The 12134-nt window shown below is 43.4% G+C and overlaps 2 protein-coding genes across 3 annotated transcripts in view; one reads left to right on the plus strand and one right to left on the minus strand.

The window, feature by feature from the left end:
* Positions 1–8801, minus strand: part of BZW2 (basic leucine zipper and W2 domains 2) — a 59968-nt gene extending 51167 nt beyond the window's left edge. The window contains exon 1 of one of the 2 annotated variants that reach the window (XM_028525512.2): positions 8650–8801. The gene's annotated coding sequence lies outside the window, so the exon portion shown is untranslated. Of the gene's footprint in view, positions 1–4076; positions 4099–8649 lie in introns of those variants that run through there. The other variant, XM_036010551.1, reaches the window with a different exon arrangement.
* Positions 8802–9062: 261 nt separating this feature from the next.
* The window catches only part of ANKMY2 (ankyrin repeat and MYND domain containing 2), a 32727-nt gene continuing 29655 nt past the window's right edge, over positions 9063–12134 (plus strand). Inside the window, 1 exon segment of the mRNA XM_036010549.1 lies at positions 9063–9413. Within this exon segment, the coding sequence (XP_035866442.1) occupies positions 9347–9413 (67 nt within the window). The 5' untranslated portion in view covers positions 9063–9346.

The following is a 12134-nucleotide window of genomic DNA, read 5'->3' on the forward strand; positions in this document are numbered from 1 at the left end:
ATTTTACTGTCTATTCAGCACTTGATCAACTGGATTATCATAGGTGCATTACCTCCAAAACGTCAAATAGTTTTATAAGACTCTTTATTAAGAAAAAAATGTCTTCAATAAGAGGATTTAACGAAAACTCTGCCTCTAGGGACACGTAAATAGTAGGAAATTTGTGGCACCGTGGTTCCAGTTGTACAGCAGCCAGTTATCAAACCGTTTCCTACAGCAGCCCAACTTCAACAAAAGCAGCCTCACACCCGCTATACCAACGCCGAAGCCCCTTCCTTTCGCCAGCAGTTTCCTCTGTGCCACCAACTTGGGGTGCTCCTTCCTGTTTATAATAACCCCATACTATTACCATGTACACTGAAAAAAACATATGCTCTTTTTATTTCCTTAGAAATAATCACGAATCCAGGAAGCCATCAAGGTTAGTCTGAAAATCATTAAAGCCCTTTTGTGAATCCACAAAAAGAAGAGGAAGACAGACACCAGGAACCGGCACAGCCCCCAGCGGCTCAGGGCGCAGCCTGCACAGCGCTCAGGGTCGGTGCGCACCTTACCTCACTCACCAGTGCCCTCGACTTTCCTGAGGTTTATTTAGAAGTCCTCAAAGACAAGAGTATACCTAACCATTATTTTTTAAGTCTTCATCTAGTGTAAAAATAAGTTGACATATGAAAAGAGAAAGCATCATTTTTTATATGTTTCACACTTTAAGTAATTATTGTTTCCCTACAGGTAAATAAAATATTATTTCCATAATTAAGAGAAGTAGAGCTTGCCAAAGGATTGCAGCCTTTAATATTAATGACGGCATTATTCTTCCTCATATGTAATCATTACATTGTTTTCTGACATTAGAAAAAAAAAAGAATGCGCCTGATATTAAAAATCTAGAAAGAATAATGGGAGTATTGTCTCCTTGGCATTTGCCAAAAGAATGGTTCCTTCAGCAAGTTACCTAAACCTTTATTTTCAAAGAAGATAGTTTACAAGTGTGACTATCAGAACATTTTTTGGCATTCTTCACTCAACACATGCCAAACCTAGAACAGGCCACATCACTCCACTTGGCGTTTCACTGCCCAAAAGATATTTGCCAAAGAGACAGACCCAGAGCCTCAGTACAGACCGTGGAGTGAGCTAACAATGAAAAGAATTCTTGTGTATACTCCACTATTCTTCGTAATTATATATTTCTTTTTTTTAAAGATTTTATTTATTTATTTTTAGAGAGGGAAGGGAAGGAGATAGAGAGAGAGAAACATCAATGTGTGGTTGCTGGGGGTCACTGCCTGCAACCCAGGCATGTACCCTGGCTGGGAATCGAACCTGCGACACTAGATTATATATTTCTAAAAAATTAGAAATTATTCTAAATCGTCATTTTTTCCCCTAACAAAGAGAAAGTGCTGTTCAAACTCCTAATGAAAACCACAACCCTGCATTAAAATGATTCACATTAGTCTGATTATTAAATCCCTGAGTTGTACCTCTCAGGTTTAACTGCTTCAGTAATGTCTTTATTACATTTATCTACAAAAGTAGCAAAAAAGGGAAAAAGTCCAATTGGGAAAGAGTCAGATTAAGAGAATCACAAGTCCTGCAATGTCTTTAGGTAAAGATCAGGTTCCTTGCCTGAGTATCTATGCAGACACTTCATTTGCAAAATAAACTTCACAAAGAATTTCCTACTCATTTTCTAGGTGTTTCAGCTATTCATATGTCAGCTATTTTTGGGTTATTTCAAATCACTTTGTGCTCAAGGGCAAAATATTTGAATAAGTAGATATTTTTCTCTTTCATTGTTTCTTTTTATGATGTCTATTACCAACTTTCCTATTTCCATCAATTCTTAAGATACCAGTTTATACACTTCAGTGTAGCCTTGAACTGTGATGTCACATCCTATACACTACTCTGGAACAAGAACGCACCATTACAGTGTTCTGTAAAATCTACTCGACCACTTTTATGATTTTAAAAGTTGACACACTGAGGGAAACGTGGCTTTGAATGAAATCGTTTTTATTTCCAGGGTAGTTGGCCATGAAATTACAGCCAGTATTTACTTCTAAAATATTTACATTATGTTATAATCTTTTATAGAGTTTTCTTAGTGGTGGTGGGGGGGGGAGGTTGCTCTCCCTTGAATGTTCTCCATTTTCTGGCTTGCCTGTTCTAACTCACCAATCCTTTTCAGACTTGCTTCAAAATGTCACTTTCTCCAGGAATCAGCCCTTCCATTGAGCTCTTGCCCTTGTGTCTGTGGTGCTTTGGCTGGGAACTGGAGAAAGCTCTGTGGAGGACAGGTCCTTTGAGCTGAGAAGGCTTTGAGTAAAATCTGATATGCAGAAATGGGTGGAGGAGGGCATTCCAGGAGCAAGAAGCAGGGCGAGTGGGTAGAAGAGTAACAACATTGTTGAAATTAGAGCTGCAAGATTGGCAGGAGCCAGACAGCCACTTAAACATGAAAGGGAGTCCTCAAAGGTGCCTAACCCATGGGCTGACCCAACAGGGCAGAGCTGCAGGATGATCACCTCAGTCCCTGTCGTTTCCAGGGCTGGCCTATCTCCTGGAGGACAGTATATGCATCTAGGGACAAAGATCATGTCTTATCCTTTGTGATTCATGGAATATAATAGATGCATACCATGTTTCTTATTAATGTACAAAATAATTTCAATCCTGAGATATAATTACTAGAATTATATCTTCTAGGACAGTGTGTCTTTAATTTTAAAAATAATTTTTATCTTCCAAAATGTAGGAATGCTCATGACAAATACTAATGTCTATACAATTTTACTTTGAAATGATTTATCAACTAGGCCCATAATTAAGTTGTTCATGTATTTCCCAACTGCAAAAATAGACAGAATTGGCCCTAAAAGTAACAATTCATTTTTACATAACGTTTTATAGTCCACAGAGTATCATCCTCAAGGATTCTCAAAGTCACCCTGTAAGTATAGTTAATATCCGTTTAATATGTGAAGAAACTGAAAGCAAGAGAGATTGCCTTGGAATATAAACCTCAACTTGGAGGTAGGAGGAGCCTTCATTTGCCCACTCTACTTCTCACCCGTCCATAATCATTTCCTACCACCGGAGAAGAGGTTCTTCCTGGGACAGCAGACCAGGAAGAGACTTTACTCAGAGGTTGATGAATGTTGTTGCAAGGGCTGCTTTGTCTGTAGACTACCATAATCCTACAATAGATAACCATATGATGGGAGATAACCCCACCTTTCTAGCTTAAATGTATTTATTGGGAAGGTGAATGTTCCCTTATTACTTCTGATGCAGACATAGTTTTCTATTTTTAATTACTGGAACAGTGTTGTTATGCTCAGAGACAAGAGGCACCAGCCTAGAGTTTTAATGTCCACAGTGACATATCTAATACAGACATGAGTCTAAATTGGATACATACAAACGTGTACTTCAGTATTACCTGGCAGCGATACTGAATCGGCTACATTGTCCTTAGACATTATAAAGACTTGGCTTTGAAGCTTAATTAAATATTCTCTAAAAACACTTCAGACAAAGTCTGGGGAGACGTGTTATAAATGATACAAAAAGTTTACAGTTTGGCCCTGGGAAACAATGACATTTAATAAGTCCAAAACCTAATAAAAGAAACTTAAACATCAAGGAGCGTAAATTATGAAGGTGCGAAAGTCCAAAAAGTGGGTGACAAAATAACCATTTAATTAAACAAGCCCTGAGTAAGGATATAATGGGCAGGCCTGTCCTGAATCTGGTCCTGATTTTCCTGTATTAATATACTTAACCTGACGATGCTGATATTGCTCACAATCATTTTGGTACGCCTTTTATTTATTTATTTATTTATTGGGAGGAAATGCCTTCTGAGTTGGTTTATGAGACAGAGGGAAAAAAATCAGTATCTCCACTTCATTCACATCTTGATTTTCTCAGTTAAACTAAATGTATTTGCACCCCTTGTTCAGACTTGTCTGAAAATTACTCTGTCAGTTTCCAAAAAAGATGAAGATTAGCTGCCAGGAAGATATTCGTAAGCCTGTGATACAGCACTGAGTAATGCCACCTACCTTTAGTTTTGTGGAGAAGATGAAATGTGAAGTGAACAGTTTATGAAAATGTTCGCAAGACAGCCTCTTGTAGATTTGGTGTGAATGCTTTAACACTGCAATGAATAATTGCATAAGCTTCACTCCAAGTATAGAGAAATTACTTTCTTATGTTTTGTTAAAAAAACCACCACAACAATTTTTTTACAGGTTGTAATACTTCCAAATTTTACTTCAAAAACTTCATTATGGAAAATTTCAACCATATCCACATGTAGAGAGAACAGTCTAACCAAGTCAATGCACTCACTGCCCAGCTTCAGTGGCAGGCGGTGGGGTCTCATTTGTACTCACTCAGTCCCTGTCCCCCACGGCCACAGAATTATTTTGAAGCAAATCTCAATGTCACTATCATCCCTTCCTTAAATAATTCAATAATTCAGTACATAGCTCTAAAAGATAAAGGATCTTTAAAAATGTAACATTATTTTCACACCTAAAAGATAAAATTCCTTAAAATCATCAAATATCCAATCACTCAAGAAATGCAGGACCTAAATATAAGAAAGTCAAATGTCAAGAAAAACATTACTCCAAAAAGATGTGATACTCAAAAATGAGCTATTCCCGTTCAGTAAAGAGGAAACCTCTTACAGCAGAGAGCTGGAGGTCAGGGACTTTAAGGGGGAAATCCAAGAGCAGTATGCAAAATTTGTGACATGTGCATATGAAAAAAACTTTTTTCTTGGTTGATAGCATTCATCAGCATGTTAAACAGATTGAGACCAAAAACATTTAAAGAACTTCTGCCACAATCACCTCAAACTGCCAGGAAGAATTAGTCAGGGAGGGAAACAAATCCACCTAAAATAACTTAGAGATCAAACTGAATTCAACTCAGCATTTACTGAGCATACAGTAGATGCAAGACAATGGGTTACACTGCTGATGACAAAGGTAAATTAGCCCTAGTTAATTTATACTCTAGAATGGGTCAAATAGAGTAATATAGTTACAATAGAATGCCATTTAAAAAAAAGTGTCTGCTTTAGTCCTGGCTGGGTGGCTCAGTTGGTTGGAGCATCAACCCATACACCAAAAGGTTGTGTGTTCAATTTCAGGTCGCACAGACCTAGGTTGTAGGTTCGGTTGACAGTGGAGGCATGTATGAGAGGCAACTAATTAATGTTTTTCTCTCACATCAATGTTTCTCTCTTAAATCAATAAAAACATATCCCTAGTGGAGGATTTAAAAAAGTGTCTGCTTCAGGTATTTTTATGGGGACCCATATGAAAAAGCAATGGTATTACTTGGGGGTGGGGGGGTAACACCAGGGTACTAAGATAGGAGAGAATTGTAGAGGATATCAGTAATTGTGCCATGAACACCCATCTAAAGATTTCCCTTGTCCCTTGTCCTAGCTGAGGGACAGGAATACATGTGATCACTGGTGTCTGTCCCCCTCACTGGATGGGGGGTAGAGGTGATCATGGAGGTGGAGAGAAGAGATTACAGCAAGTAGTGTTTTGCAAATTGAACAGTCCTTCACATCTGGGGAGAGGGAGCTGGTGAAGGGGGAAGGGCAGCCATTCCAGGAAGAGAAGAGCAGGAACAAACGGGTGGAAATTACTGGCATGTTAGGGAACCAGCAGTGTGGTGACCTTACAGCAGAGTGTGTGGGAGGAGCTGGCTGGCTGGAAATGCCTGCTGGGACCAGAAGTTGGATGGAGCCTTCCAGGCAGAACTGAGCCTCTATTCTGTGTCCAGAGAAAAGCCATCGACAGATTTAAAGTGAATCAGTTCTGTCCTTACAGAGTATGTCTCACTCGGGAATGGACGATGGGTGCCCAATGTGTATTGAACTGGTGGTGCCATGAATTAGCTGGATGGGGTGAGGTGAGCAAGAAGCAGGCTACTTAGGGATCAATTGTGACAGGCCAGGAGAGGTCTAGAGTGACAGCAGTAAAGAGACCAGGGGACATTTCAGACATTTTAGAAACCATTATTTTTAAAAAGGTGAAGAGAAAAACATAAGAGGGACCAAAGCATCACACAGATTCTACTACACAGTGGGGAACAGTGTTAGTATGCTCCCATTTCTGCAAAAACCAAAACAAAACAAAAAGGAAATATACATATAAGCTACAAACACAAGTACATGAGGCAAATACACAATAGATGCCATTGTTTATAGGACATAGTTAGAGATTGGGAGACAGGTGGGAGGAACTTTTGTCCCTTTGGTATACTGAAGCATATGACTGCTTATTAGGTAGTTAAAAGAATGTCTAAGTTCTTCCTTACTGTCAGCCACATAGAAAACTGGGAAAAGAGAAAAAGTTTCGGAGACAGATCTAGGTTTTAGATCTATCTAGCTCTGACTCTTCCTAACCGTGGGGTGTGGACAAATTAATTTCTTCTAATTTCTGTCCTCTTATTTGCAGAAACAGATAATATTGGCTATACCGGGTCTCTATTATAACAATTAATGAAAAGAATCCTACACAAAGCATCTGGCAATTCTACCAGAGACTAAACACTCAATAAGTAGTTGCTATTTTACTGTCTACAAAATTTATCTGATGTGAGTATATTCTTAGTGTTAGAAAAGTTCCTCGATCAAGTTTAAGATGTGCTCATTAGCTATTCTTATTCTCACATTAAATATTTACACTGTACAAAACGATCAATGTAATCCACCTGATGAACACTATCCATTACGTATCTGTTTCTAGAAATCTAAGTTTCAAAAAGTGAAGGATAGCCGCTTAGCTTCCCAGTCAGGGCACATGCCTAGGCTGTGGGTTCAGTCCCTGCTTCGGGCACTGCGAGAGGCAACCCACTGATGTTTCTCTCCCTCTCATTCTTCCTTTAAATTTACTGAAGTCATGTATTCACAGAGGACTACTACATACAAACCAGGTGCCATAAAGTACTAAGAAATAATAGTAAGTTGTTATCCTCAAGGAACTGACAACCTCAGTGAGACAAACAGGTGTGACCTTCAAATAACCATGGCCCAGATTTGGCACAAGAGATGGAAATACTGTCAATGAAATACCCAATTCTGGCCTTGCATTTGCTGTAAGATGTTAAGTCACATGTTAGGGGAAGTTACTCTGCAAGCCTTTTTTTAGATGGGTTTCTTCCCTATGATACTATGTTTTAAAATCAATTGAGATTGTGGCAGTAACAGCATTCCAAGTGTTACAAAAGACTGGTCATTCTCAAGTCTTACCACATGTTGTTTGAACAGTCACATCATTATTAAAGCATCATTAAACAAAAGTTTCTTTGTTATACATTGAGATGAATAATTTCAAACCATTTTCACGTGAGATGTTCTGGCTCAGATCTGCCCCAGCCTGCAAAGATGAAGGAGGTTTCGAAAAGAAGATAGCTGGGGTTTAAGAAAGATTTATGTTAAAGGCAGGAAATAATGATGAACATCTTCCAGGATTTCGGAAATGTTGGTGAATGCATCAAAAGAAAAAAAAGGGGGGGCATAAGGCCAAAGGAAAATGCATTTCACTTCATAATACAGCACTGTGGGGAGAAAGAGTGGTGGGGATGCTTAACAAAAACGACAGAGGTAATTATTCAAGTATTTCTCTTTGAAGCAGATGGGTGTTGGGAGAAACATCAATACTAGTCTGTGGAGAAACAACAGTATAACGTACACACTAATTTCTAGAGAAGCTTTTATTGATGCTGTAAATATGTTACGGATGTGCGCCTTAGAGGGATGACTGCCTTCATACTAGCAAGCAAGTCTTGCTTCTGAGCACAAGAAGGTACACACTAGTATTTACCCCCTAGCTGTCCTATGGTCAAAGCTCCAGGCTATTACGTATTACAGTTGAGTGAAGACTGCATTAAGAGGCTAATCTAACGCTCTGTAAGGAAGCAACACCTATTTAATCACCGTCCCCTTCCTCTCCCCTCCCTGTTTCCATAAATCTCCAGATAAGAGTTACAAAGAGACTGGGAACTCGAGCCGTGAGGCCCATCCTCCCCCCTCCTACCAGGTTCTCTCAGAAACGAAGTATTAGTGCAAGTGTAAATTGCTTCCAAACATCCTTAACAGGCACCATAAGGTGAATCAGATCCGGTTTTCTTCTGCAGCTCCCACAGAGGACAGAGGAGATGACAAGTAGTGCGCGCTTGTATGGTGGTGGTGAGGGGGAGGCTTGCCAAAAGGTAACTTCCTTCTCCCTTCCCACCCCACCCCACCCCCAGCTCGGAGCCTCAGCCCCGGCCTTCGGGAGCCGAGTCTGGCGGTGCCACGCACGAGATTATGTGCCCCCTCCACTTCCCACCGCGTGGCGGGCCCCCACCCCTTCGTGGTCTCAGGGTCTCCCCGCGCAGCCAAATGTGGCGAGTGGCGGGTCTTGACTCAGAGGCACTGATAAGAGGTATAGAAGGTTAATGTGGTCAAGGGGATGCTTCCCCACCGAGAGGCAGGAAGCTGCTCCAGCACGCACATGCTTCCTCCCGGCCAGCCACGGCCCGAGTGGAAGCCCCCAGCTGAGCGACCGACGCGGGTTCCGCAGCCCTCCCGGCTCCCCCGGCCCCCCCTGGGTAGCTTCTCACCTGTCCAAGAAGGTAGCGGCGACGCGCGAGGCTAGGAGCTGCGGCGAACCCGGCAGCGGCAGTGGCAGCGGCAGCAGTGGCGGCCGCAGACAATGGAGGAGTGAAGGACAGACACATTGACATCGACACACGGCGCCCGGCGCAGTCCCGCCTCCCGCCCCGCCCCTCCCCGCCTCCCAGCCCGCCCCTGGCCCGGGCCGCTCCACTCCGGAGAAAATGCAGGGGGCCTAGCTAGCGCCGGACCCCTCTGCCCGCTCCATGCCGCCGTCGCCGGACACAGAAGTTACACGTAGAGAGTTTAAATATTTCATGTCCTTAAATAGGTGAGGCGGGCAGGATGAAGGTGGGAAACGTGTAAGAGGAATTTAATGCTCCCCTCTGGTTTTCGCCATTTGTTTTTTGCTTCCCAGGCTGCTCCAATGGGAGCCTCTGGCTGCCGCCTCCCGAACCGCCCCCACCCGCTGGGCCAATGACGCGCGGGGGGCGGTGACTGCCGCTGGGCCTGCGGAGTCCGCCCGCTCGGCTCGCCGGAGCTCGCGTGCTGCTCGCCAGCCCGCGAAGAGCGGCGACAATTCGAACGCTTCCGCGGTGTTCTGGCCTGGAGCTCCCCCAGTGCGGCCGGCGTTCCTAACATTGACACAGCGTTTCTTTCTAATACTTGCAAAGAAACGAAATAACCTTCAAGCTGGCGGGAGCAATGGTTCACATAGAGAAAGGCGAGCTGACCCAGGAGGAAAAGGCGCTGCTGGAAGTCATCGGGAAAGGTATGGGTGCTGGGCTGCGACGGAGGAGCTGCCAGCCTGGCCCGGGGGCGTGGCGGAGCCCGGGAGGTGCCCGGGCCCTGTGGACCGGGGCTGCGGTCTTGCGGGGACCGAGAGATAGCGTTTCTCCTTTTGGTGTGGGGCCGGTGGAGGGGGCGGAGAGGTGGGAGGGACAAGCACTTCTGGGGCGGTAGCGGAGGTTCCGAGGTCCGTCCTCTAAACCGGCATTTGGGAAGGTACACATTTCCAGGCCCCTGCTCAGATTAGAGTGAGCGACCCCGGGATGTGGGCTCCATTCTTCGGCACTCCTAAGGTGATGTTGGTCGCGGACTGCCTTGGCGACCGTGGCCTAGTAGTTTAAGGTTCTTAAGCCGATGTCTCAAGGGCCGTTTCGACTTCCGGAGGCCGAAAGATCTGGATTCCTTAGCCGTCCCCGCCCCCGCTTGTGGGAGGAGGGAGCTTCTGCGGAGAAGGCTTCTTGATTAAGGCACAGAACAAGTTCTATAATTTGGGCCTTTGGGGCTTTTGCGTCCAAGACCTCCTGGGCTTCTAGAGGCCCCCGGGCGCCGCGTGAACCCTCAGAGAAGCGAGGAGTTTGGCTAGGCGTCCCCACCTTTTAGCGCTCTCCGCACGGCTGCGATCTTTGCGCTCTTTCGCGCTTGCCCTTCCACTCTCCCAACGCGTGTCCAGCTTCCGCTGCTCCATGTGGTAGGGAGGGAGACGCAGGCCCTGGGGACGAGCCAGAAGCCATGCTTTCCCCTCATTCCCTAGTGGGTCCCAGAAGAGTTCCCAGCTAAGTCCCGTTACCTAGCAGGTGACATCAGCGTGACTATGTGGCTTCTGCACAGTCAAGGCGCGGGGATAGGGTGCATTGGACTGCTAGTATAATGTGGTTTTAACCTCAAGAATAAGTGAGGAAGCCACGTGTGTCCTCGAATGGCAGAGAGGCCAATCATTGCAGTATAAAGGCTTCCCAGGTTCCAGTCTTCTTTCTAAGTAGCCAGGCTCAAATCTGATTCCCCAGAGAGTATGGCAAATTATTCTTCATCCCGACAAGGAAGATCTAAATGTAAAAGAGGAAAAAAATCTGATTTGAACTCAACAAGTGTGCTAATTAGACGAGCTCACCCCATTCGATATCAATTTTAAGTTAGTCACAGCTGTATTATATCATAAATGCTCTTTGTCTGGAATTGTGGGACTTGGGAGTTTATTTTTTTGTTCTTCACGGTTCTCACTGACCTTTTTGGCACTGCAGCCTTTATGTTCTGCCTGTCCTTCTGTAATCTCTCCCTGCCTTTGTGCTCTGGGACCCCATTCAGCAAACATGAGTTCCAGCTATTGTACCAGGTACTGTATTGGGCATTAAGGAGACAAGGGATGAACTGAAGGATCCACCAGAGATGTCACTTGTGTTTTTAAGCAATCCAGAGCTACCACATTCTCCTAAGAGTCTAAACAAGTGAGCAGTTTTATAACGTGGGTTTCTTTTTAAAGATGGAAGAGAATAAATGTGAATTTAATCGGGTGAGTGCTATGGTATTTCCTCGTGTGCATCAAGGTGAACCAGTGCACAGACACTGTATTTCACTGGCCCGCTGGCCTGAGGGGATGAGAAAAGAGCTGAGATGGACTTAGTGTGTGTTGCATTCTTGTCAAGTGAGGGGACATTTGACCTCACTACAGTCTCAAAGTAATGGGGAATAGGAGAAAATACCACCATAGACAACTTTCATTGAATGTTAATGAGTCAGTCATAATTATTAACACTTTACATGTATTGATGCATTTGATCCTGATGAGGTAGGAATTATTGTTAAACTACAATGTTAAGAGAGACAGCTTGTGAGAGAGGTGGTTAATAGTGCAGGCCTAATGTGGGATCTCACCTCAGTCATTTGATGGTGACGTGGCCTCGGGGAAGTTACTGTTTCTGAGCATCAGGTTCTCTGTGTGAAAAATGGTACTCACCTCACAACATTATTGCGAGGATGAAATGAGTTAGTATATGTAAGGCATTTAAAATACTATTCTTGTTGGGTGTTAATATGATAAATATGGTAGTCTCCACTTTATAGACAAGAAAAGCAATGAACTGAGAAAGTAGATAACTTGCCCAGTGTCATGTAAGTACTAAGTGGTGGAGCAGAAATATGTGGCCTTGAAATATACTGGACTTGAAAATAAACTGAACAACTAAAACCAGCACCATAGTGATCCATACATTCTTTGCGAGACAACTTAATTTAAGCAAAACATTATAATCTGTTAAGTTAATTTTAAGTGTTATTGATTTAGTGCATTTAATTTCTAAACTATTTTAAAAGATTTTGTATTTATTTTTAGACAGAGGGGAAGGGAGGAAGAGAGGGAGAGAAACATCAGTGTGTGGTTACCTCTCACACAGCCACCCCCCCCCCCAATGGGGACCTAGCCTATAACCCAACGCAGGCATGTGCCCAGTGACCCTTTCATTCTCAGGCCAGCGCTCAAACCACTGAGCCACACCGGCCAGGGCTATAAAATAATTTTTTTGATTAATAGTTGAATAAAGGTTATAAGCAAAATTTATATGTGTACTCATTCAAAGCATTAAGGAGATGAGTGTTTGTACTTCTTTTCCCCTTTACTACATTTCTCAACTTTGAGGAGCACTAGGTTAGTAAATACCAGTACTTGGAACTAACAGTACAGTTTTAGCCAAGTATAGCCTCCCATCTTGGG

Source organism: Phyllostomus discolor, chromosome 10, assembly GCF_004126475.2.
Source record: "Phyllostomus discolor isolate MPI-MPIP mPhyDis1 chromosome 10, mPhyDis1.pri.v3, whole genome shotgun sequence".
In the NCBI taxonomy this organism is placed as follows: Eukaryota; Metazoa; Chordata; class Mammalia; order Chiroptera; family Phyllostomidae; genus Phyllostomus; species Phyllostomus discolor.